Below are 25,509 nucleotides of genomic sequence, written 5' to 3'. Positions count from 1 at the left end.
CCCAACCTCTTGATCGGGGAAGGCGACGGCCCTCGGAAGTGGGGGCGTATCAAGTGGTGGCACGCACTATGGGGCGGCTGCGGAGTGACCTGTAAGCAGAGGTGGGTGGTGGTCGAGGCAGAGGCTGCGCTCATATGAATGAGTCGATTATCACTACAACGTGTGTGTGCCGTTGGTTCGCACCACGTGGTGGGCCTGTAGCTGCTCTGGGGGTGGTGTGCGGTGTGTCACTGATGATGTGTGTGTGTGTGTGTGTGTGATGAACACGCCGGGGAACCCCCCTCCTCACCGACACTTCTCTTCCCCCTAATTTTCACGCGCTTTTCTCATTATACGTGTCTCTTGCCTCCCTCCCTCTCGCTGCTCTTCCCCTCCCCCTTGTCTGTCTGTCTTTTCGTCTTCGTGTGTGTTTTCCTTGTTTCTCTCTTCCACCTGATGTTGGTCTTTTTTTCTTTGTTTTTTAGGGGTTTTCTGGTGGCCCTTGACGGTTCCTAGGACCTCGCTTTTATAAGAGGGTGTAGTGCTCCCCGCCTCCGACAACAGCGCTCTCCTGGTGCGGACCCCGATATGCAGGCGTGCGATCACTATGCGTGCATGGGCTGTCAAGCATAGCTGGCATGATGTATCGCATCCAAACCGGGAATTCAGAGGTCAGAGAGGGGTACAACGATGCATGAACAAGGCCAGAGGAAAGCCACGCCAATCCGGGCTCCGTGGGTGTGCACTTATGTGCGGTGCCCGGGGCACCTCTTACATCCGACCGGATGGGCTGATGTAGGCACAGATGCCAGAAGCAGGACGAGAGTCAGCCCGAATGATGTCATCGAGCTCTGCAGACTCCTCATATCGGAGTCTTCACAGCATATATGACAGAGCGCCGGGAACTGAAGCGACTGCGGGAGTTGCATCTCAAACTGGTCGAGTGCAGGGTCTGGGAAGGTCCCTGTTCTGAGGGGTGGCTAGCTTCCCCCCTCCTTGAGGGCATCCGGCATGCACCTAGATGACTCTCTGCTTGGGAGGCCGCCATCACTTCCGCCCTCGAGCATGACCCTGGGCGCGGTCTGTGTGCATGAAGGTATGCCGTATACCCCAAAGCGTACCTGCCACTGATCGCGCACCACGTCTCTGGAGCGAGGATGAGAATGACAAGAGAATCCCGCTAGGCGCATGCCCCGACTCGACGTCGGAGATGCTTTGTCCTCTACGGCCCGGGGGTAGTCATGACTCCAGGGGCTATAGGCGAAGTGTGGGTGTATGCGTATACGTGTGGACTTGTTCGTGGCCGGGTGGTATGTTGGGAAATAGAAACGGTGTATGCTCGCTTTCACCCTTTGCGCCCATGGACGCTTCGTTGGTTCAAACTACACCCCGCCACCCTCTCCGCGTGCTGCCTTGGCTCGCTCCCTCCTTCGTTCTTCTTGCCTCTTCGAGCAACGCAGGCCACTCACAACCCGCTTTTTGCACTTCCGCGTCCCGCGCACGCGCCTCTTCTGGTGGGCGGGTGCACCATCTCGGACACCCTTGTATATTATCCTGACGTGCTGGAGAAAGTAATAAAGCCGACCACTGCTGCCCAGCGTGTGCTACCCCACTCCGTCGTTCTTTTACGTGAGGTCACCAGGTATTGTGAGGGCATATAGAAGCCGCCTTGTGTGGAATGCGGTGACGGAATATCCGTGAGAGGGAGACCAGCTGCGTTTGTCAGGCGAGTGAGCCGCGTTTGTGCAGCGACTGCTTTCATGTGTGCTTGCCTTCTCTATGCGTTTGTTTTGCCCTCAGTTTGATTCCTCTTGATGACTACTTCATGTCCACCACCTCCTCTCTCGCCGCTTTTCGCAAATCTGAACGTGCCTCCATGGGAGAAGAATTTAGACTCAATACTGCCTGCCCGTGCCTGCGTGCTTGCTTACGTCCGCGAGTGTATGCTTGTGCGTGTCAGAGCCAACTCAAGTCCTCCAGCTCCACCGTATCCTTGTTGGGCCTCACGAGCTGTTCTCGCCACCGGCTCGTTGCGTATGTATATATATATATATATATATATTTGGAGCTTCACACAGTCGCGCTAGCAAAGACCACAAGAGGGGGGGAGGGGGAGCTGTTTCTGTACACGTGTACAGTGAGCTCACTTGAAGCTGGGGTTGTACGCGCGCTCAACGCTCCACAGCGAGGTGCGGCGAGGCGCCAGTGTAAGTCATGTCATTTTTCATGGGGATGAGACCATCTGTGATTGATGCAGGCGTCTACCGAAGCGGTAGCGATCATTTCCTCGAGGCACTTGCGCTGTGCGATTCCATACTGAGTCGCTACACGCGCTGTGGGGTGCGGCTCACCGAGAGGGAGATCGCCGCCTTCGCCAATGTAGAGCGGCGTGTGTCTGCCCTGCATGGGAGTTCAGCAGATACTCCAAGTCCAGTGCGTGCGTCTCGAAGTTTATCGACAGATTCGGGACTGCATGAGTATGCTCGACTGTTGCAGCGCTGCTTGACCTTTCCACACACCCCTGCGAAGATCGTTGCCTCCATCAACGATGAGCTCTCTAAAGTGGTGGGTTGTCCGGTGCGCACGTACTATGTGAACACAAACGACGCGGTGCTGTGCGATCCAGTTCACGCCACTGTTGTTCCCATGAACGCATCAACCGTCATCGGCAGGTGTGTGCAGACACAGACGACGGTGACCGCCTCCAGCTCCGTCTACGTTCCCCTGTGTCACAACAGCCTTGTTGTTGGCTGCATCGAGGTGGAGGGCACTGCGGTGCAGCTAAGCACGTCTTTTTTCGGATACGCCCTCCAAGTGGCGGCGCTCACGCTACAGAGCTCAATCTCTTTCGAGGAGATGCGGTGGGAGACGCAGAAGGCGGAGGCCATGGTGAGTATGGCGACGCGGCTTGCTCGTGACACGCTGGAGGAGTCGGTGCTGGTACAGTCGATCATCAACACAGCGAAGATGCTGACGGAGAGCGACCGGTGCAGTATCTTTCTGGTAAAGGCGGACGGAAGCTTGGAGGCCCACTTTGAGGACGGCAACGTTGTGGTGGTGCCTGCCGGAACGGGAATCGCGGGCTACGTTGCGCAGTCCGGCGCGGTGGTGAATATCCCCAACGCGTACGAGGATGACCGGTTCAACCGGTCTGTGGACAAGGTGACTGGCTACCACACGCGCACAATCCTGTGCCTGCCGATCGTGTTCGAGGGCACGATCGTTGCCGTTGCGCAGCTGATCAACAAGCTGGACATTGTGACGCAGAGTGGGCAGCGGCTGCCGCGCGTGTTTGGACAGCGTGACGAGGAGCTATTCAAGACCTTCTCAATGTTTGCTGCTGCGTCGTTGCGCAACTGCCGCATCAATGAGACACTGCTGGAGGAAAAGAAGAAGGGCGACGCGATCCTGGACGTTGTGACGCTGCTTGCGAACACGGACATTCGCGATGTGGACAGCATAGTGCTGCACGTGCTGCATGGCGCGAAGAAGCTGCTGAGCGCGGACCGATTGTCGATGTTTTTGCTGGATAAGGAGCGGAACGAGTTGTACAGCAAGGTGGCGGACAGCGCGAGTGAGATTCGGTTCCCTTGCGGGCGCGGTATAGCCGGCGCCGTTGCTGAGTCTGGCGTCAGCGAGAATATCAAGGACGCGTACGCTGACTCTCGCTTCAACAGGGCTGTGGACCGGCAGCTGGGCTACCGCACGCAATCGATTCTGTGCGAGCCGATCATGCTGGATGGCGAGGTGCTTGCCGTAGTGCAGCTTGTTAACAAACTCAGCGAAAACGGTGGCGTGACCTGCTTCACTCGCGCAGATCAAGAGACCTTCAGGGTGTTCTCTCTGTTTGCCGGTATCTCGATCAACAACAGCCATCTGCTGCAGTTCGCCATCAAGGCAGGCCAGGAGGCGATGGCTTTGGGTCTGCATCGAAGCAGTTTAGCTGCCCAGCGTCCTCCTAAGAGTCTGTTGGTCGAGGTGACGGCAGCGGAACGTGAGGCGGTGACGTCGATTGACTTCGGGGGCGCATACGACTTCACTTCGCCGGAGTTCAATCTGTTCGAGGTTCGCGAGAAGTACGACAGACCCATGGATGCGGCCGCCGCTGTTGCGTACAATCTTTTGTGGGACACCGGTCTGCCAGAGAAGTTCGGCTGCCAAGAGCAGACGCTGCTGAACTTCATCTTGCAGTGCCGCCGCAGGTACCGCCACGTGCCGTACCACAACTTCTACCACGTCGTGGATGTGTGCCAGACATTGCACACATACCTGTACGCGGGCAAGGCGTCGGAGCTCCTGACGGAGCTGGAGTGCTACGTGCTGCTGGTGACTGCACTGGTGCACGACCTTGACCACATGGGTGTGAACAACAGCTTCTACTTGAAGACGGACTCGCCGCTAGGTATCTTGTCCAGCGCAAGCGGGAATAACTCCGTGTTGGAGGTGCACCACTGCAACCTTGCCATCGAGATTCTATCTGACCCCGCAGCGGACGTGTTCGAGGGCTTGAGCGAGGCTGACGTCACGTTCGCGTACCGCGCGCTGATTGACTGTGTGTTGGCCACCGATATGGCGAAGCACGGTGATGAGGTAAAGCACTTCAAAGAGGTGGTTGAGAGCGGGTTCGATAAGCAGCAGGAGCGACACCGTCTCATGCTGCTAGAGACACTGATCAAGGCCGGTGACGTGTCAAATGTAACGAAGCCGTTTGAGATGTCGCGCATGTGGGCGATGGCAGTAACGGAGGAGTTCTATTGCCAGGGTGACATGGAGAAGGAGAAGGGCGTGGAGGTGCTGCCGATGTTTGACCGCTCGAAGAACAACGAGCTGGCGCGTGGGCAGATCGGCTTCATTGACTTTGTGGCTGGGAAGTTCTTTAAGGGCATCGTGGGCGATTTGCTTCATGGCATGCAGTGGTGTGCTGACGCGGTGGACACCAACCGTGCGCGATGGCAAGCCATCCTCGATGGTAACAGAGACTTGCCTAGTGGTCTGACATGAGGACGTACAGAGGTCCGTTGTAGGACTTGCGGCGGGCGGGGTTCTTATAGTTGTGCGAGAAGGGCCGCATGTCTCTGTGTATGTATGCACGGGAGATTTCCTTGGTGTTGTCTTTCCGATTTTTTTTTCATGTTTTTCAACGCTGCATACTTCCGACAGTGTGACACGGGTGCACGGGAGCGGGACAGCAGCGTAGGTGATGGCGGTAGGGGAACGGAAGGGGTGTCCTTGGCGGAAACGGGTTCCAGAAGAATCTGTGTGCGTGTTCAGTGGAGCGTAACCCGGGCAGGGCTGATGTGTCGACCCGACGGTACTCACTAGGCTCTTAGCTCCGTAGATGATGAATATATATGATGGTGCCGGTTGGTCTTGAGGATACCAAGCGCACTGCTGGCTTTCTCCCTGTACTCTCACGAGATCTGCTTTGATTCAGAGGCTTCTTTCTCGTGTGTTTTCTTTTGGTTTTTGGTGTCGGTGTATGCTTTCCCCTTCTTCACCATTCGTTCACATGCTTCGCGTGGTTGTGTGCCTCTCACTCTCTTATGTTTTTTTTTTAGATTCTCGCTGTTATGCAATGTAAATCATTTATTCCTTGCCTGGGTCGTGTCGATCCCCCTTCCCCCCCCCACCCCCCCGCTGGAGTTTATTTGCCCCGGAAAAGCAAAACGTAAACCATATGCGTGTGTCTCCGCCGGCACCACAGCCTGAAGAAGGCGTGACAGGTACGTTTTCGTTTCCGATTCCATTTGTCTGACATCACGTTAGCCACACAGATCCCTCCCCCTCTTCCCCACCATTTCTTCCTCGTTCTCTCATCGTCTCGCGCTCCTCTTATATTGTTTCCCACGGGGAAACATGAGGGCAGTTCAAAGAGGGGGAGGGGAGGAGTCGGATGGTGAATACTGTGTCTCGCCGTATAGGCGGTGCAGATTTCTTCCGATGTGTATCCAGTGCTGCTCTATTCTCTCTCGCCCTTGCCGCCCCCGCTTGCGGTGGTGAAGGGTCTGTTGCGTATATGACCCTGTTGCCATAGGATGAGTGGAATCCAGGGGCTTTTTGGCTTGTCTGTGCAGGTGTATGTGTGTGTGTGCGTCGGTGCGTGCGTGCGTGCGCTGTCCTGAACGCCTCGGAGTGTCGTGTACTAGCCGCTGCGTGTCTTCAGTTGTCTCTTTCCGCATCACATCGCCCGCTCCCCGCCCTGCCCCGCTGGCCCCCCCCCCCTTCCGACTCGATGTTTTTTCGCCGTTCGGTGGAGGCAGGTAGCCGACCTCGCGGGCTCTGTTTCCATCTCACGTAGCGAGAGTGGGCAAGCGCCTGTTTGTGGCTTATAATTTTGTCTCTGCCGCGTAACGAGACCGCTACCCTGCCAACGACGTTTACCCCTTCTACGCTCGTTTTTGCCCCCTCCCTCCCTCCATCCCCCCCCCCCCACGCTTGTCGTCTTTTTGTCGCGGTTGTTCTTGACTGCACAAGTCCACGTCATTTCGTGTCCGTTCTCCACACGTGTCGTGTCTTCTCCCCACTTTTCCCTCATTTTGCTCATTGACTTTATTTTCCGATATTCTTTGGCCTTCCCTCTCCCTCTATTCTATGTACAGTTTTGGCGATCGGCCCGCCGCCCCCTCCCCGCCCCTTCCCCTTTTCTCTTCCCCCCCCGTGTGCAAGCCTCCCTGCGAGGCTGTGCTGAGTTGATGGAAGCCGAAGCGTTCCTGGATTTTAAAAAGCCACAGCACACACACACACACACACACACACACACACAACTATTGGTGATTCGTGCGAGACTATGTAGTGTAGATAAAACTGCGAAGAGTTTGAGGGGCGAGTGCGATCAGGTCTTGGTAGGGATTACCGCTCGGCCACCTACTAAAGAAGGATGTGAATATAGTGTATGACAGTTCAAAGCGAATAACAGCAAAGTAGAACACACAATGGCGCACTCACGTTTGGTGCACCTGGCGTTTCTTTCCTTGGGGGTTGGGGTTGGGGGTTCTCACTGCTGCAGTTGTTGGGTGAGAAAGGAATCAGGTGTTGCTTCTTTTGAGGAGGGGTCGCCCTTTACTTCGCTGATGACTTCAGGGCTCTCCCAGTGTCTCTTGCAGATAGGACCACCCACGTCTGCAACGTGAAATAAGTCATCTTTTTTATTGGTAATTTTCGTGTGTGCATGTGTGTGAAGGGAGTCTCTCTGTGTGCGATCGCCTCGACAGCGGGAGACACTCGTGCGATACGACGACGTAAAACTCACAACACGCGTGGTGGGTGGGTGGGTGTGGGTGGGGGAGGAGGGCGAAGTATGAGGGAAGAACTCTTTGTGCGCTGCTGCTCAAAGCCGGTGCTCAAAAGTGTCTTCGAGATACACAACAAATTCATTGTCCTCTCGCCAAGGGTCACCCATATCTGTGCATCTTCGTCGCTGTGTGTGTGTGTGTGTTTCCCTTCTCTTGTTTCACTTGGCTCAATGCACGTGTTCAACCCTCATCATCCCCGCTTGACTTTTTTCACTTGCCACGAACTCTCGGTATGCACTTTGTCCGCCTCTCTCCATTTCCTGCCTTACTTCGACAAACGGCGCAACGTTTGCGTTCGTACACATGCTGCCGCTTCGCACCTCAACCACTTTTCCACGCGCGAATACACCTCTATCTGCACTGCTCCCCGGTTGTAGTTGTCGCAGCCTAGATATAAAAAACACACACATTCATCTTCGATTCCACAACAGCAACATAAACGATTCCCAACACCCACCGCCCCCTTAAAAAAAAATATATATATACCTGCAGCAAGAGAAATGACTGGAGAAGTCAGCGAAAAGGCTTTCCCCCTCGCGACGGATCGCCTGAGCCAGACCATCCTCGATCTCGTGCAGGAGTCCAGCAATGCCAAAATGGTTAAAAAGGGCGCCAACGAGGCCACCAAGGCGCTGAACCGCGGCATTGCGGACTTGATCGTGTTGGCCGGTGACACGAACCCGATCGAGATCCTCCTGCATCTCCCCCTTCTGTGCGAAGATAAGAACGTTCCTTACGTCTTTGTGCCGTCCAAAACGGCGCTCGGCCGCGCGTCACAGGTGTCCCGCAATGTTGTGGCGCTGGCTATTCTTCAGGGTGAAAACAGCCCTGTTGCGACAAAGGTGCAGGCGGTGAAGCTCGAGATTGAGCGCCTGCTGTAACGTGGTTGCTCTTTCATGTACGTGTGCGCATGCGCGTCGGGGGCAGAGGAGGAGGGGGGGTGGTGGGGGTGGTGTGTGTCTGTGTGTGCGTGCGTGTATGTGCTGAGCGTCTTTGGCGTTTTTCACGTTCTGAGTTCTCCCGCTGTTCTCTCTTCTCTTCTTTTCCGGCTATTTTACACACGCGTTTTTTCCTTTAATACAAATGAAGCTAAAAATGGGGGCTGTCACTCATTCTTAGTTGTCTCACCGAGTGCCCAGAAAATTGACGTTCTAAGTGGGTGTGCGCCTTCCCCCCCCTGAAAATAGGGTGGCGGTGCACATCAAGTGTAGCGGATCGGGTGGGGGGACCCACGCCACATTTTGGGGTTTGTTCTTCGTGTTGAAGGCGATAGTGTGAGGTGGGGGAGGGAGGCGATGATGCTTCTACAAAGCGGATTAAAAGAGGGGTAAGGGTTGATTGACAGTCACTGTGGCATCGGAGGGGGAGAGAAACACCGTAATGCAACCGCGGCAGCCCAATAAATTTCCTTAGCCCTCTTATGCTTCGCTTTGGGAAGGAGGTATCTGAACTTTCTTCAATGCCTCGCATATGTGTGGGTCTGTGTTTCTCCGTGGTTCTTGCCTGACACTGTATGCCTGCGGGTGGAATGGGTACCAGCTGTTTTGAGTGGTGCAGTGACCCCCCCTCTTCCTCCACGCCCCCCCACACACACACACACACACTGGTGCCTCTTCATTAACAGCGAGAGGAACGTTTGGCCAACACGTATTTGTCTCATCAGTGTGTGTGTGTGTGTGTGTGAGCACACTGCCCCCCACTTTGGGTCTGAAGCGGCGTTTTCGTCTACCTTCCCGTAATTATGATCAAAAATTAATTCGATACACAAGAGAGCACTTAAACCGATAAAAAAAAGGTGGCCCAGTGGCACTTGGCCTGCCAGGCCAGCCGCTGACCGTGTCTGTCTTCCGAAGAACGTTTTTCTCTTTTTGTGTATTGACCCCAATTACTCGCCGGGTGGAGTTATGGAACATGTTTGTGGCGCCGACACTGATGCTGTGGTTGCGCAGGGGAGATCAACGGTCTCAGGATGGATAACACGTGGGTTTATTTTGCATCCAGTTCGCCCCTCGTCCCCTCGCTCCCATCTATTCGTGCTTGGTTGTTTGTCTTATTTGGTCGTCCTCCTCGGTGCTGAGCTTACCGGTGACACACCGGGAGGGAGGGAAAGGTAGTCCAGAAGCCGCTTCCCTCTCTGGAGTTGAAGGCTCATGCCTGCTTTTCCACGAACTCCCCCCCCTCTCTCCCCCATCTCTCTTTTTCGCTCATTATTATCATCTACATTTCTTCTTCCTCACAGCGACGCTGGGGGGCTTCTCAGTGTCCTGCGTCTGCGGGTCTGCGTCCGTTGTAGGAACGCGGCGGTTCTACATTTCTCATGAAGAGAGTGTGCGCGGGATCTCACCTCTCACCTTCCATAGCCAGGATCCTCTTGACCACTACCGCGCCCACTACTAGCCTCCTTTCCTGTGCTCATTCTATTTCACTGTATCACACTGGTTCACCCTACTGCACACACACACCCACACCCACTGACACAGAGAGGGGGAGGGAGGGCTATAATGTCTTGCAAGGCCCAGTGCGGTGGATTCCGATCACTGCGCGCTGAATGCGCACGGGAGCCGTGCATGGCGAATGGCATGTGCGCTTTATTGAATCCCAGCGCCTCGGACTGCGTCTCGTGGTGTTGCACCAGCCGCAGCGGCTACCTCTTTTTCTTTGTTGTATTCTTCTGCACCGGGACGTTTGCTTTGTGTGCTGCTTACTACCTTCACCGTCTTCACCAGATCAACGTTGAGGCCGGCGCTGTGCTGGCGAGTGGTGAGTTGGCTGTGGTGTCGACAAACACGCCGACTGAGGAGAATGCCGCGACGACACGCTGCAAGAAGCGTAGTGTGACTGTGGACCCGGCGCTGCTCAAAGAGCTGGAGTCTCGGAATTGAGTGGTGGGGGCAGGAGGCGGGGAGTCCATCGCTCCAATGGTCTTCGTTGTCTGTTTTGCGCCCACTCTGGCACTCGTGTCGCTCTGTTGTCCCCCGCCATTCGTGCGATAATGGCGAGAACGCTTCTCTCTTTTCCTTCTTCGTCTTTCCCATATTTCGCACTACACTCTCCCTTTGCCATCTGTGTGTGTGTGTGTGTGTGTGTGTGTGTGTGTGATCAAGTATCCGGGGTGCCGACCTTCGCCCACGGTCTTGCGGCGTTTCGTTTGCGAACGGCGCAACTTGCGGGGCATTTCTGCAGTTGTAGAGGCCTTTGGCGGCACAGCGCGACTTCAATGTCCTTGTTCTTCATTGGAGCAGCTATCCTTCCCTTTCGAGTCTGCGCCTCTGTGTGCATGTCTTGTTGCGTGCGCTCGTTGCACTGTCGTTGCAAAGACACCCTTCATCTCGCCCCTGTCTGTGTTGCACTGCCCAATTATCAATAATTGGGCAGACGCCTCACTGACTTGCGTTACATGTGTTGCCGCCGTTTGCACACGAAAGCGAGCACCGCGTTCGTTGATGGAACCTGTCCTGTCCGTTGGCTTATGCGGCACAGCTCAGGCATCACCTGCTCTCAGTAATGCTACATGGAAGCGCACTACCGCCTTCCCTTCATCCACTTGCCCCCCTCTTGGATTTCTGAATCATGCGTGCATTTGTTTGTTTCTGCGTGCGCGCAGATCGATCTCTCACATCGTTACTTGCATTCCGCCTTTTTCCAAGCGCATTCGTTTCACTAGTCGCCCCGTTTTCGCCTGTTTGTGTCCGTCTCTCGCTTCTGTGCGCAGTGAAACCCCTCCCCGTTGGTTGTTCTCTACACACACACACACACACACACAGACCACCCCCTCCGTCACCTCTTGTACAGACCTCTACACACCACCTCACAATCTTGCACTGTGTCCTATCGTGCCGCTTACCCTCCCAGCTGCACTCCCTGCTTCTGTACGTACGCAGGTTTCTCGCTGATCACTAGTGTGGCGGACATTGTTGGCAGTTGTTCCTTTTTTCTCCCCCCCCCCCGTCTGTCACCTCACCTGCTGCGAGTCATCCCGTGTGTCTGCTCGTATTTGTTTATCGTACAGTGTCCCTCTTCTTCCGTGTACATTCCCGACTCCGTAAAGGGGAGGTAGAAGAAAAAAAAGCGGTGATATAAACTCATATATCTGTGATGGAGGCATCCGCACCCGGCAAAGTTCTCATCCTTGGCGGCTACCTCATTGTTGAGTCAAGCACACCAGCCAATGTCGGCATCTCTATCGGCGTGAACGCGCGCTTCACGGCGCGCATCGCTCGGGCAGAGCCGGCCGTAACCGCCGCCGGCGGAAAAACAACGGTGCACGTGAAGTCGACGCAGTTCCATCAGCTCTTCACTTTTGTCGCAGACACGTCCGTGCCGGGTATCGTTGCGTTGACGCAGACGGAGGGGCCAGAGAGCCCTTTCCTCTTCTACACCATCCTCTACTCGGTCGGTGCTGCCCAGTCATTGGGAAGCGGCACCGATGCCGAAGTCTGGATAGACATCGTGGCGGACAATGACTTCTACAGTCAACGCAACTATTTGGAGAGTCAAGGAAAGTGCGTGAGCGTGGCTAATCTGCGCAGTCTGCCGCCCCATCTGCCTCTTGTAGGCGCCGTCTCCAAGACTGGCCTAGGCTCGTCGGCAGCGATGACGACCAGCATCGTGGCGTGCCTCTGCAACCATTTCTGTTCGGGCGGGTGCTCAGTCGAGTACGTTCATCGTATCGCTCAAATCGCTCACAGTGTCGCACAGGGAAAAATTGGCAGCGGTTTCGATGTGTACACCGCCGTTTACGGCACGTGCGCCTACCGCCGCTTTCCTGCGAGCCGCGTGTCCGTGATGATGGATAGTACCGCGCAGCCAACCTCGGTGCGGGTGGAGGCGCTGGCGCGGTGTGTTGACATGAAAGAGGTGTGGGTGCTGAACGAGCCTTTCCGTCTTCCCCCTGGCGTGAAGCTCATTCTAGGGGATGTGCACCAGGGTGGCTCCAGCACGCCTGGGATGGTTGCAAAGATCATGGAGTGGCGTAAGTCCGTCGCTGACACTCCAAACAACCTTTGGGAGCAGCTGCGTCGCAACAACGAGGCGTACATCGCAGCTCTGCGTCGCATGATTGACGAGGCAGCAGCAAAGCCGGACGCCTACGCGGCTGCCATGGCGATGCTGCAGCAGATGCCTTTAACGCCAACCTTCAAGGCGGACGCCGAGTCGGCGCAGCTCATCGTCAAGGCTTCCCACTGTGCTGCCCATAGCCGCGCACTCCTGAGAAACATGGGTGTGGCCGCTAAGGTAAGTGTGGAACCGGCAGAACTGACGAGTCTCTTGGATGACACAGCGGCTCTGCCGGGCGTTTTCGCGGTCGGCTGCCCTGGCGCAGGTGGCTACGACGCCATTTTCGCACTGGTACTCGGCGACGAGTGTGCCGCTACGGTGGAGGCGTTCTGGGAGAAGTACACCAAGATGAGCGTCTGCCCCCTGTTGGTGCGGGAGGACCCGAGTGGTCTGCTCGTCAAGAGCCCAGGCGAAGGTTCTCCATAAACAGCGGAACAGGACATTTTCGCTCACGGTAGCGCCCATGTGACAAGACTGCGTCCACTGATGGGGGGGGGGAGGAGGGAGGGAGGCCTGGGGGACAACAATTAATTGGTTTGTGTTTCTCACCCCCCTCCTCCCCCTCCCCTTCCCCTTCCCCTTCCCCTTCCCCGTCTGTCTGTGTGTCCGAGCTCTCCGTACACGACAGGGCAAACAGTAAAGTGACGTGAAGAGTGCAAGTTTAGGGCGGCTTCGTTTATTTTGACTTGTCCGTCAAAAGCCGCTCTCTCTTTCTCTTTCCCTCCCGTTGCACGTTTGCGTGTCGTTGCTGATCTCTGCGAAGGCCGCACGAGAACAGACATGTGCAGCCACGCGGGACCGCCACTCAAGTTTTATTCTTCCTCCCCCCTGCCACTTCCTGTTACCGCCACCGAAAGTACCATAAAAGAGATTGTTTGGAGATTGAGGGGAGGGCCACCTCTCTTCAAGTGCGCCCGACCTTCCTTGTCCATCTCGTGTGTTCACGTTAGTGTCTATATCTTCGCCTGCTCGGTTATTCCGACCACTCTGCCCTTTGGTCCCCCCCCCCTCTCTCTCTCTGTGCCTATGAGCAATTCCTTGTGCCACTGGCTGCACCACGTGCGTAACCACGACCCTTTGCCTATCTGTTTCTTCCTCTCACACGCGTGTCCCTTGGCTCCTCGCTATCGGTATCAACCACCATCAACTATAAACATAAATACATCGCAATCTCTTTTTTTTTTAACTCCCATTAGCACGCCATTACATCCATATATATATATATATATATATATATATATATATATTCACACGCTCGCATATACATCTGCGTCTCGGACCCCACAGGGCTTTATCATATTGCAAACTCCTCTCTGCCACTGCTCGCCGTCATGCTTGAGGCCCAGGTTCAGTACGCCAGCCTGTGGAAGCGGCTGGTTGAGTGCATCAACGGGTTGGTGAATGAGGCGAACTTTGACTGCAATCCAGGCGGTCTGTCCATTCAGGCTATGGACTCCAGTCACGTGGCCCTCGTCCACATGCTCCTGCGCGACGATTGCTTTGTCAAGTACCAGTGCGAGCGCAACAGCATTCTCGGCCTCAACCTCGCCTCTCTATCCAAAGTACTGAAGACCGTCGATGGCAGCGACAGCCTCAGCCTGCGCCATGATGACGACTTGGATGTGGTCACCCTGACCTCTGAGAGCTCAGAGAAGACGCGCAAGTGCGAGTACCAGCTGAAGCTGCTCGAAATCGAGGCGGAGTCTATGGGCATTCCCGAGATGGACTACACCAGCACTGTCACGCTCAACTCAGCGGACTTCGCCAAGATTGTGCGCGACATGCAAATCTTCGGCGACACGATCACCATCGCCGTCAGCCAGGAGGGCGTAAAGTTCAGCTCATCTGGTGACCTCGGCCAGGGCTACGCGTTTCTGCAGGCCGCCGGCGTCTCAGACCGCAGCACCAAGTCCGAAGTAAAGGCGGAGGTGAAGGCAGAGATCCAAGAGGACGAAGACGAACCCATATCCCGCAAGTACAACAAGGCCGAGGGCGGCAGCGGCGCCACTGGGGCTGAGGTGACGATGGAGGAGCCCATCACGTTGTCTTTTGCGCTCCGCTTCATGGGCATCTTTGCCAAGGGCTCGACACTCAGCGAACGGGTCACACTCAAGCTTGCTAAGGAGAGCCCGTGCATGGTAGAGTACAGCATCGACAACGTCGGCTACCTCCGCTACTACTTGGCGCCCAAGGTAGACGACGAGGAGTGAAGGCGGCAGTAGGAATCGCGCGATGGGAGAGGTGTACATGTGCGTATGTGTGTACTACGGAGGTGCTGTCTGCGGCGCGTGTGTGTGATCCACACGTTGTGCTGCCAGAGGTGCTTCACTCCACGCTCTACTCTTTAACTTTTGGTACTCTTTCTTGGTTTAGGCCTCCTCGGCGGGGCGGGGGGGGGGGAGGGGTCTTGAGCGTGTGTGACTCTCCTTCGTTTTTCTGCGCCTCACATTCTCTCTCCCCCTTCGCTGAGGATCTCCCGCAGATGCTTGGGTTCATCCAAAATGCCCAGTTTGGGTCAAAGTGGGCGATGGGGCTGCCGCTGTCGCCCTCTTTTTAAATTTTCTTCCCTTCTGATATCATCGTTTTTCGAGTCTGCCGTGCAGTCCCTCCATCCCCCCAAATTTTTCATAGAGACATAGAGACGCTGTGATGGTGTCGTTGAACCTTTCCCCATTTTAGCCTGTATATAAATATATGCATATATATATATATACATGTGTGTGTATGTGTGTATATATATATATGTGTGTGTGTGTGTATGTGTGTATGTGTGTTCATCATCGTAAAGGGAACACGGCACATATTTTTACCTAGGCTCAACGCATTGTGAAGAGGAAGACGGGGGACCAAAGGTGAGGAAGAAGTGATCATGTTCTAATGGCAGTGCACGCGTCACGAAGAGCCGACACGTGAAGCGACAGGAAGCCTGAAGTCCCATAAAGAGGGAGGAGGGGGGGTATCATTGGTGCCTTGTTTTTGTGTTGTTAAGCGTGTTTATAAATCCGGTGTGCGCTGGTACGCGTGTGTGTCTCGGTCCCCTCCCCCCTTCCCCCACCCCCTTCTCCTCTCCATAATAAAACAACAACAACACCACCACCACCACCACAGCGTGTACTTTGGTATAACGCGCATACGTATTTCGGAACACAGGCGACTGGGAAATGCCTCAGTGGCGATGACGTGCCACAGTGCGTTTTGTTTTTGTGTTTTTTGTTGTTCGCTTGGGCTGTTTTTCGTGTCGCTGTTGTGCGTACGATTAAATCAGGTGTGTGTGTGTGTGTGTGTGTGTGTGTGGATCCGAATGAAGACATACAACGAGGGGGAGAGAGAGAGGGAGGGAAGGTGGGAGGGTAATGTGTGCGGACGCGGGTATGTGGAGTGACATTTGGGCAACAGTTGCGCTTCTCTTCTGAAACTCTTGAGTTCTTTTGGCTTGTTTTTGTGTCATGAGGGCTTATGCTTGAGCTGGCTGGCTGGATGCCGTCTTCGATGAAAGAATATAAGTTTGAACTGGCATCTTGCCAAGGTGTTGCAGCAGACGAAGCGAGTTCACTGTCCCGCTACTCAACGATGCGGGAGGACCACTGTGCCAGTCCCACTCTTTTCGTGGCCCCCCCCCCCCTCCCCTTTCCCCAGAGACAAAAAAAATTTAAAGCTCAGCTGGAAAAAGACTTTTTTTTTGCGCGTCTACGTGTATGCACATCTCAGGTTCCGAGCTGCTGAGCAGCAAGTCGTGTTAACGGTATCGAGGGCGAGTGTGTACGATCATGGTTCCCCCCTTATCCAATCTTTGCCATCTTTCTTTCCCTCACGCATGTGTGGCAACACCTCTTACTTAATTCATCTTGCATTATGGTGACCGCGCTCATGCTCCCCTCTCCCCCTGCTCGCAATATCTTTTGTTGTTTACGGAGGTGCACGCCCACAAACTTGTGATCAGCTCTGAGTCGTTCGTTGCACTTCCACGTATCACCCTCAGTACAGCACGAACGTCTCCACACAGATATCCCTCCCCTCCCCCTCCCCTCTCCCTCCCCCTTTTCCTCAGGGGGGAAAAATAAAAAACAAAAACGTTCCACCGACTTCTCCCGCGTCTGGCAAAGATGGCGGCGACGGCAGCCATGGAGGTCCAAACGATGGAAACGAAGCGTGATCTCTCGATTCTACGAAGTGGACGCCCCGTCCCAGGGTACGACAATACAGCCGACCTGCTCGCGGCGCATGAGAGCGTGACAAACGGGAAGCCGTACTTCCGCTTTCCCCCGGAGCCGAACGGCTTTCTGCATATCGGCCATGCCAAAAGCATGAACCTAAACTTCGGTACGGCACGCGCGCACGGCGGCAAGTGCTTCCTACGCTACGACGACACGAACCCCGAGGCGGAGGAGCAGATTTACATTGATGCCATCCTCGAGATGGTCGAGTGGATGGGCTGGAAGCCGGACTGGATCACCTTTTCATCCGACTACTTTGATCAACTCTATGCCTTCGCCGTGCAGCTCATCAAGGCTGGAAAGGCGTATGTAGACCACAGCACGCCGGACGAGTTGAAGCACCAGCGGGAGCATCGGGAGGACAGTCCATGGCGAAGCCGCAGCGTCGAGGAAAATTTGGTTCTCTTCAACCACATGCGCCAGGGTCGCTACGCTGAGGGCAAGGCAACGCTTCGTGTGAAGTGTGACATGCAGAGCGACAACCCGAATATGCGCGATTTCATTGCTTACCGCGTCAAGTACGTCGAGCACCCACACGTCAAGGACAAGTGGTGCATCTACCCGAGCTATGACTTCACGCACTGCCTCATCGACTCGCTCGAGAACATCGACTATAGCTTGTGCACTATGGAGTTCGAGACACGCCGCGAGAGCTACTTCTGGTTGCTGAGCGAGCTCAACCTCTGGCGCCCACACGTGTGGGAATTCAGCCGCCTCAACGTGACGGGATCGCTGCTCTCGAAGCGCAAGATCAACGTACTGGTGCACAAGGGCATCGTTCGAGGTTTCGACGACCCCCGCCTTCTCACCCTCGCTGGTATGCGTCGCCGCGGGTACACGCCGGCTGCGATAAATCGATTCTGTGAGTTGGTGGGTATCACCCGCTCTATGAATGTGATTCAGATCAGCATGCTGGAGAACACCCTGCGCGAAGACCTTGACGAGCGCTGCCAGCGCCGACTGATGGTCATTGACCCCATAAAGGTGGTGGTGGACAACTGGAAAGGGGAGCGTACCTGCGAATGCCCGAACCACCCGCGCAAGCCGGAGCTCGGCAGCCGGGCTGTGATGTTCACCGACACCTTCTATATCGACCGCAGCGACTTCCATACAGAGGATAATAACAATAAGTTCTACGGTCTCGCTCCCGGCCCGCGCGTGGTGGGCCTTAAGTATTCAGGCAACATTGTGTGCAAGAGCTTCGAGGTGGATGCGAGAGGGCAGCCGACGTTGGTTCACGTTGAAGTGGATTTTGAGCGAAGGCTCAAGCCGAAGACAAACATTTCCTGGGTGAGTGCGACGGTGTGCACGCCGGTGGAAGTGCGTCTATACAGCGCCCTCCTCAAGGACGACCGTGCTGCCATCGACCCCGATTTCCTCAAGTTTGTTGACGATAAGAGCGAAGTGGTATCGCACGGGTACGCTGAGAAGGGCGTCGAGAACTTCAAGTCTTTCGAGTCCATTCAGGTGGAGCGCTTTGGGTACTTCGTCATTGACCCCGATACTACAGCGGACCACCTCGTCATGAACCGTGTGCTGGGACTGCGCGAGGACAAGGGCAAGGCTACACTGGCAGAACCGGCGCCAGCGAAGAGGTAGCGGCAGCTACTACGCGGCACAGAGGATACATGTCGGACCGGCTGTCTTCTCCACTAATCTGTTTTTTTTTATTTGTGTTGTTGCTGGATAGCGGCGGTGGCGGTGGCGGGGAGGGGGGGGTGGGGGGTTGCCGCTCATTTTCATTGAGCCGTTTGGTTCCACTACAGTCTGTGCCTTTTGAACCACGAGCTTCCTTTTTCCCTCTCGTCGTTTTGGCACGATCGTCGTCACGATCTCTCTCTCTCCCCCCCTCCTCTCACTTCGTACGATCCTCCTGTCGGTGAGTCAGTGAAGGGTTCGTGTTTTGCTGCAGGATGCGATCGACTCATCCCGGCCAGAAAGGGGGTCGAACGCTTTGTAAAGGTCAACAGTATATGGGCCGAAGTAGAGAGGGAGAAGGCGTCAGGACTTATCATGCGTTATAGACTCAGTTGTGTCCCCTGACCACCTGCGAATGCGTTTCTGTGAGTGTTTGGTGGATCCTTTCCCTTAATCTCTGTTGATAACGCTTGTCTGTCGGCACCACGCTCACCACTATTACGGCCTTCTCCCCCCCTCTCCCTCCCTCTCCCTCCCTCCCTCCGCAACGTCCGTGGTCACAGCACCGCCGCGAACCCTCTATTCAGGGAGGGGGGGGGGGGAGGAGGGAAAGGGCAGAGACACGCTTGGATACGCTCCCAACGTTTTGATCCCCTTGATGCCGTGTAGCACTCACACGCACAGGCACACAGAGGCAGGCTCGCAGCGACGTCGCCATTGAGCTGCCACACCACCAGCCATAGCTTTCTTCACGTCACCCTTTTCCTCTTCAGACTTGTTTCTTCTATCATCTCTCCCCCCATTGACTCCCTGGCAAACCCCCATACCCCCTCCTTCCTCGTAACACACACACACATATATATATATATATGTATACCTACACATACACTTATTCGTGTGCATATGCAGATATCGTACTCATGCAGAGTGAAGAGCACATAAAAAAAAGGTATCTAGTCGATCCGAGCTGATATACCTGCGAGGGAGAGAGAGAGAGAGACATCACCACCTGACCCCTGTGTTTGGGAGTAGAAAAGACGCGATCCATCTTCACTGTCCCTCCTCTTCGTGGAGGACTGCTTGTTCCATTGCTACACCTTTCCTCTTGCCCCCTCCCTCCCCTCCCCTCCCCCACCCCTCTTCACACCATCTCTCACCCTCCCTCCCGTTGAATGTTGCGACTGGCGAGGGCATTTCGTGTCTTCCACCTTTAAAAAAAAAACAGGGGCTGATGAGCAAACGTGGTCGGCAGGATGATCGTGAGGACGTCGCGCACGCCATTGAGGTGTTGTGCTGCCGAGAAGCTGTAAAGGGGGAGACAGAGGGCTTCAGCCTGACACCACTCGAGCAGCAGGTCGTAGCGCTAAAGGAGTCCATCTCGCCTCACGTGATCTTGATGGTCGCGTGCGGTTATCGCGTCAAGTTCTACGGCTGCGACAGCCGCGCAGTCAGCCGCCGGGTCGGCATTATGTGCACCCCGGGGCAGCCCTTTGAGTACAGTAGCTTCCCGTACACCCGTGTGAATCTCTATGTGCACCGTCTTGTGGCGATGGGCTACCACGTTGGGTTCGCTGACCAGGAGTCTGCTGCAATGCGGGCGGCTGACGGGCTCAAGAGCGGTCTCTTCACTCGTACTGTGTCGCAGCTGTACAGCCGCGGCACTCTTCTCCCGACGGAGGCTGTCATCAATGTTGGTGACAGCGGCCGAAAACCCGGTGACGCCTCTAAAGGTGCAGCGGGGGAGGAGGGCTACGCCGGAGCGGGAGAAGTCGAGGAAGGGGATGATGAGGGCGTTGGTTCCTCGGCCCTGCACGCTTCTCTATCATCAACCGCAGAAACCTCTGAGCTGTTTTTGTGTTTTGTGGACGCCTGCCGCTGCGGTGAGACGAGTAGCACTAGCGACACGGACAATGCTTCCATGACAACGCGGCCTCCGTTGTCTGTGGTACTGGTGAGCTTCGTGACGCAGCGGTGCCTGCGCTTCGACGTTCGAGGCGCACTTGAGCTGGAGGACGTCATTCAGCGCTACGACATTGCCGAGGTGATTGTGCTGACGGCGCAGTCCCCATCGAGGGAGCGCGGCAAATCTGATGTCTCGCAGCAGCGCACAACAGAGCACCTCTTGAGGGCGCTGCCGGAGGTATACGCGACGGTGCTCCATCACGGCTTGTCGCTCAACTTTGGGCCAACGGTGAGCGGTCAAGAGGATGGAAAGGACGTCAGCGTCTCTGGTTACATCTATACCGCGGGGCAGAGCATTGACGTTGCCATAGAAGCCTACTTGAAGCCGTACAAGTTGGATCAGGTGTATCGGCTACTGTGCGCGCGCGGAGGCGCAGCTGCCGAGATGCTATGCGAAAACGAAGAGGGAGCAGCAGCGGGCTCGCCTTCACTTCCCAAGGGCGCCGGTCAAGACGTGCATCTCCGGCGTCTACACCTCCCAGGTCCGTCCCTGAGAGCGTTGGATGTGTTTCACAGCAGTGTAGGGCACCGTGGCTCTCTGATCGGGCTTCTCGACCACAGCGTAACACCGTGTGGGTCGCGGTGTTTGCGTCGGTGGCTTGCTGCGCCTCTGTGCGAGCGCAATTCTATTATGGCCCGCCAGGAAGTGGTCCTCTACCTCGTGGGCCGCAACGACAACGGTCAGGTCGAGGATCTTCTCCACGAGTGCGCACGACTGGGAGATGTCGAGGCCGTTGTGGGTAAGGTGTATGCCGAACGTTGTCAAATTATAGAGTTTGTGCGACTGCTGCGCATGGTAAGGAGTGTTGCAGCGCTGGCAGCGCAGCTGTGTGACGGAGACGGCGATGCCGGCCTCAACAACAGCCGGCCGCCGCCCCTTCTTATGCAGCTGCTGACGGTTGTAGATGGCTCCGCGGTGACGCGATTGCTCGAAGGTCATGATGCACTTCTGCGTACAGCCGCCACGACACCTCTAGAGTACTACGCAGAGAGTGGTTGCAACATGCCGGAGGCCTTTCTGCCGCATCTGAAGGCGAAGCAGGCCGCCGAGACGGCCCTGCAGGTGGAGTTGGAGACAGCGCGAAACGTCTTGGGCTTGCCGGGGCTCGAGTACCGCACTGTCTGCGGCACTCCTTTTCTACTCGATGTGCCGGCTGGAAAGTGCGCCCGTGTGCCGTCGAACTGGGTGGTGCAGTCGCGCACCAAGACAAACGTGCGCTATCACACGCCGATCATCGCCGAGCAGCACACCGCCCTGGCAGCAGCAACGGAGCGACTGGCGTTGGCTGCGGCCGCAGCTTGGCGACAGCATCAGCGCGACACGGTTGCTAACGCAGAAGCGATGCGCGTGATAACGGGTGTGGTGGAGACCATTGCGTCCTTGGATGCCTTCTGCTCCCTAGCCGTTGTATCCCAACAGCCGGGCTACGTGATGCCAGCTCTCGTGGAGCTACCAACGTATGCGACGCAGTCTTCCACTTCTATGTCATCACCCGCAGCTCTCACTATTCGTGAGGGCCGCCACCCCATACTTGATAAACTTCTTCCTCACGGCTACGTCAGCTGCGATGTTGAGCTGCGCGCAGGCGGGGCGTGGCTGCTGACCGGACCGAACATGGGCGGCAAATCTGCTCTCATGCGCATGGTAGGAACGTTCGCAGTTCTTGCTCAGATCGGCTGCAGCGTTCCAGCGAACGCAGCGGAGTTGCCGGTGTTCGAGGGCCTCTACTGCCGTATGGGTGCCAGCGACTCCATCCTTGAAGGCGCCTCCACTTTTCTTTCCGAGATGGACGAGACAAGTCGTATTCTGCGCTCCCCGCATCTGCCGCACTCGTTGGTGTTGATGGATGAGCTGGGGCGCGGTACAAGCAGCTTCGACGGTGCCGCTGTGGCCGCTGCAACGCTGGAGTGCTTGCTGGATCGTCAAGCCACTACAATATTCGTGACGCATTACTGCTACCTCTGCGATCCCTACGTGGCGCAGAGGATCGCTGGCGGTGGTGAAGGGGAAGAGACGAGCTTAAGCACTGAGAAGGCTCGCGACGTGACGTGTTATTACATGGGCTTCACGGAGTGTGATCCGGGTCCGCTCGCCAAGCATCGCTCAAAGCCATCGTTGGTCTTCACGTACAAACCATGCCGCGGCGTCACTCCGTCGAGCTTCGGTGTTGCAATTGGCCGTAAAGCTGGTTTGCCATCTGAGGTGACGGACATCGCCAGTCGCCTCAGTTATGAAACGGAGCAGCAACATCGCATGATGCAGGACGTGTACAAAGTGCGTCAGTTTGTATTATCGTGACGCCATTCAAAGTGCACGAGACGATCCGGTCACTTCATGACTCCACCTCTGTGTGTGTATGTGTGTGTCTTGGTGGGTCGCACATGGAGGGATGTAGGGATTACCCATCCCTTTTCGACGAAGGTGCCACCCCCCCCTCCCGACACATACACAAACATATCTGAGGGTGTCTGGCAGCGGAACTTTTATGACGATGCGCGGATCGATCTGTCACCACACTCCCTTTTCTTTTTTTCCACCGGCTAACGTGAGCGTAACATCAGTGTTGTTCTTCTTCCTGTGTGTCTTCACGCGCGCTCTCTATCTGTAGCCTTACACCCCTCCTCCTCCCCTCCCCTCCCTCCCCCCCCCCACTCACACACACACACACACACATTTATTCTTTTTGTGCCTCTGCTAGTACAGCCGACCCCTTTGTGTGTATGAGGGGAGAGGTGGGGGTGGTGGTTTGAAGTGGTGGTGCTGGTGGTAGTAGAATCCCCATGAGTATGGAGGCGCGCTGACTCCGTCCGTCCGTCTGTCTGTGGCGTAGCATTCATTGACAGTAGAACGGGGAAGACCCGCCGGTGTGCGCCACATTGCGCTCTCTGTAGCGTGTCTCCACACATTCATTCATCTCTGAGAGAGACGTGTGTGGCGAGGGCAGGGGGTATAAAATTGACGCATGTGTGTGCGTAGGGTGACCCATAGGTGGTTTGCAAACAGGGGGATAGGGCATTCCACCATCCTCTCCCCTCCCCACCCCAACATGTGAGATCTGTGTCAAGTGTGTTGGCCAGATGTCGATGGCGATGGTCCCTCTTGTGGTGACACTTTACCCTTCTCTTGCCGCCTTTCGTCTTTCGTCTCTCTCTTTCTTTGTTGTCCCGACCTCGCGGGCAAAGTGCACGAGGCACATCTCTCCTCCCCCCCGCCTCAAAAAAGTCAGCATCCACACCAACCACCAATCTCCCTCACCTACCTTACTTCGACGTACGCAGAGGCTTGCGTACAGCGCAGCTCTCTTGGGCCCACCGCGTAGGCCCGTCTCTTTTTTTTTTTTTTGTAAACTACCTCGTCCATCGTTTCGACCGACACCGCCAGCCATCGCAGAGGTGGGGGGGAGAGAGGTCACCAATGGTGTCTCGTAAGTCGGTTGTGGTCTACGTGATCACCTCTTTTCTTGCTTGTTCTTTGTTCTTGGCGGACTACGCAAACACCTACCGTGAGTTCTACCCCATGATGGTCGCACTGGCGAACTCTTCCTCTTTTCGCCTGCTCATCGTCAACACCGCCATCGCGTTCGTTGTTTTGCTGTGGATGGCGCTGCAGATGTGCTTCTTTGGGGAGCTGAACGCATCGGAGGAGACAGCGCTGCTCACCTCATTCACACTTTACTTGGTGGAGTGCATTTTGGTGCCACTGTACATGGATGAGCCGATCATAAGCGGCACTAGTTTTTTTTTCCTCTTCACGCTCGCGTGGCGCGTTCTGCACAGACTTGCGTCGGAGCGAGTCACGACATTGTCAACAGTGCAGATGACGTGGGTCTCCGCGACGCGCATGCCGGCGTACCTGTGCTTTGCGATTATATTGGACACGGGAATCGTGACGTGGATGATCAAAACGCGGCCAACGCTGACAGGGGAAAAGGCATCACTGCACTACTCCATCATTTTGCTCTACATGCTGTTGCTGAGCTCCTCGCTTCGTAGTGCAGTGCACTTCGCGAGCCTATTCGTCCTTCGTGGCCAACATACACTCCTCTCGTTTGTGGCAGATGCTGTCGCGAGCATTGCAGAGTCGATGCTATTCGTAGGCGTTTACGCGTACATTTTCTACAAGTCGGCCCTGCCGCTGTTGCTCCTGCGCGGGTTCGTCGAGCACGTTCTCAAGATCTTCGAGAAAACATCTGGACTGTTCGAGTTCCTCGTTTTGACCCGGCGAGTGCGGAACAGCATGCCTGACGCCACCGCCGAAGATCTGGCGCGTGACGGGCGGTGCACGATTTGCTATGAGGACATGATGCTCGGGGGTGGCACCAAGCGGCTGCCGTGTGGGCACTGCTATCACATGGACTGTCTCGAGCGGTGGCTGGAAGGCCACTCGACGTGTCCGTACTGCAGAGCGAATATCATGCAGATGCGCAGCGCCAACGTTGTGGCAGCTCCTCCCGCCGAAGAGGTCGAGCCGGCATCAGCAGGCGTCGTAGATGTCGCGGCACCACCGCCGGCTCCAGAGGCGGCAGCCGGTGCGAATGCTGCAGGAGATGGCCACCTGCCTGCAGGTGAGGAGGAGGTGCAACAGCAGCAGCTCATCGACACTAGTGATCGAATGGAGTACGACATTCGTGAGGCATACGAGCGGTACAGGAAGCGGTTCCTCTCCACGTCACTAGCTGTGAGCGACCTCACGGTTGCACGTGGGCACTCCGCCCCTGCCACCAATGCAGGCTCCAGCGGCTTGCATTGCACAGCGTTGCCTGCCTCGCTAACGACGTCGACCCGCGCGGTGGTCACTACCGCAGAGCCTGTGAGCCCCAAGACAGTTGATGGGCTCAAGGTCAAGGCGTATAGGGAATATCATAAACGGCTACAGGAGGCGGAGAGAGAGCTCCAAGCCGCTCTGCAATTAGCTGAGGAGTTGGGCTCTGCGTCGTGATGAGGCGAGGCGATGTACCTCCTCGGTGGTTGAAGTGAGTCGCAGAAGGCCCCACGTGCCTGTGGACAGGGCGTATGTAAAGTGAAGCTGCTCTTCGCTACACGCCCCCATCCCTCCCGAGCAAATGCCTGTGTGTGTGCGTGTGGAAGAAGTGGTAGTCGTAGTGGAGTGAAGATCCAAACACTTTGCCATCCACCAGCCCCCTTTCCAATTCTTCGACTATCCCGTCGAGTGTGCGTGCGTGTCTACATTGACGTGCATCAGTAATCTGCTGCACCTGCCGTTGCTTGTACGTTTGTGATTTTTTCAGTTGTTTACATCGGGCTATGGAGGAAGAGGAGAGTCGAGTTGACTGCAACGCCACAAAGGAAGTCTCACCAGAGAGTGGCCGGCTCATTAACAGGAGGGAGGGCGGGCGTGGTGCATT

The 25,509-nt window shown here is 55.9% G+C and overlaps 8 protein-coding genes across 8 annotated transcripts; all 8 read left to right on the top strand.

Annotated features, from left to right (window-relative positions):
- Positions 1-2,193: 2,193 nt before the first annotated feature.
- Positions 2,194-4,980, top strand: JKF63_06179 (uncharacterized protein; the record flags this gene model as incomplete). The annotated part of the gene is made up of 1 exon (XM_067902130.1): positions 2,194-4,980. One exon carries the CDS (start codon positions 2,194-2,196, stop codon positions 4,978-4,980), a length of 2,787 nt encoding a protein of 928 aa, XP_067758477.1.
- Positions 4,981-7,771: 2,791 nt separating this feature from the next.
- JKF63_06178 (uncharacterized protein) lies at positions 7,772-8,152 on the top strand (the record flags this gene model as incomplete). The annotated part of the gene is made up of 1 exon (XM_067902129.1): positions 7,772-8,152. The coding sequence occupies one exon, from the start codon at positions 7,772-7,774 to the stop codon at positions 8,150-8,152; it is 381 nt and encodes a 126-aa protein (XP_067758476.1).
- Positions 8,153-9,772: 1,620 nt separating this feature from the next.
- JKF63_06177 (uncharacterized protein) lies at positions 9,773-10,153 on the top strand (the record flags this gene model as incomplete). Its single annotated transcript, XM_067902128.1, has 1 exon — positions 9,773-10,153. The coding sequence occupies one exon, from the start codon at positions 9,773-9,775 to the stop codon at positions 10,151-10,153; it is 381 nt and encodes a 126-aa protein (XP_067758475.1).
- Positions 10,154-11,366: 1,213 nt separating this feature from the next.
- JKF63_06176 (uncharacterized protein) lies at positions 11,367-12,755 on the top strand (the record flags this gene model as incomplete). Its single annotated transcript, XM_067902127.1, has 1 exon — positions 11,367-12,755. One exon carries the CDS (start codon positions 11,367-11,369, stop codon positions 12,753-12,755), a length of 1,389 nt encoding a protein of 462 aa, XP_067758474.1.
- A 905-nt stretch (positions 12,756-13,660) lies between these two features.
- On the top strand, positions 13,661-14,539 carry JKF63_06175 (uncharacterized protein; the record flags this gene model as incomplete). Its single annotated transcript, XM_067902126.1, has 1 exon — positions 13,661-14,539. One exon carries the CDS (start codon positions 13,661-13,663, stop codon positions 14,537-14,539), a length of 879 nt encoding a protein of 292 aa, XP_067758473.1.
- Positions 14,540-16,432: 1,893 nt separating this feature from the next.
- JKF63_06174 (uncharacterized protein) lies at positions 16,433-18,142 on the top strand (the record flags this gene model as incomplete). The annotated part of the gene is made up of 1 exon (XM_067902125.1): positions 16,433-18,142. The coding sequence occupies one exon, from the start codon at positions 16,433-16,435 to the stop codon at positions 18,140-18,142; it is 1,710 nt and encodes a 569-aa protein (XP_067758472.1).
- Positions 18,143-19,412: 1,270 nt separating this feature from the next.
- Positions 19,413-22,442, top strand: JKF63_06173 (uncharacterized protein; the record flags this gene model as incomplete). Its single annotated transcript, XM_067902124.1, has 1 exon — positions 19,413-22,442. One exon carries the CDS (start codon positions 19,413-19,415, stop codon positions 22,440-22,442), a length of 3,030 nt encoding a protein of 1,009 aa, XP_067758471.1.
- Positions 22,443-23,558: 1,116 nt separating this feature from the next.
- Positions 23,559-25,082, top strand: JKF63_06172 (uncharacterized protein; the record flags this gene model as incomplete). The annotated part of the gene is made up of 1 exon (XM_067902123.1): positions 23,559-25,082. The coding sequence occupies one exon, from the start codon at positions 23,559-23,561 to the stop codon at positions 25,080-25,082; it is 1,524 nt and encodes a 507-aa protein (XP_067758470.1).
- Between the last annotated feature and the right edge of the window lie 427 nt (positions 25,083-25,509).

The sequence above is a fragment of the Porcisia hertigi genome, chromosome 15, assembly GCF_017918235.1.
Source record: "Porcisia hertigi strain C119 chromosome 15, whole genome shotgun sequence".
In the NCBI taxonomy this organism is placed as follows: domain Eukaryota; phylum Euglenozoa; class Kinetoplastea; order Trypanosomatida; family Trypanosomatidae; genus Porcisia; species Porcisia hertigi.
The sequence above is the reverse complement of the archived record's forward strand: the minus strand, read 5'-3'. Positions and strand labels throughout refer to the sequence as shown.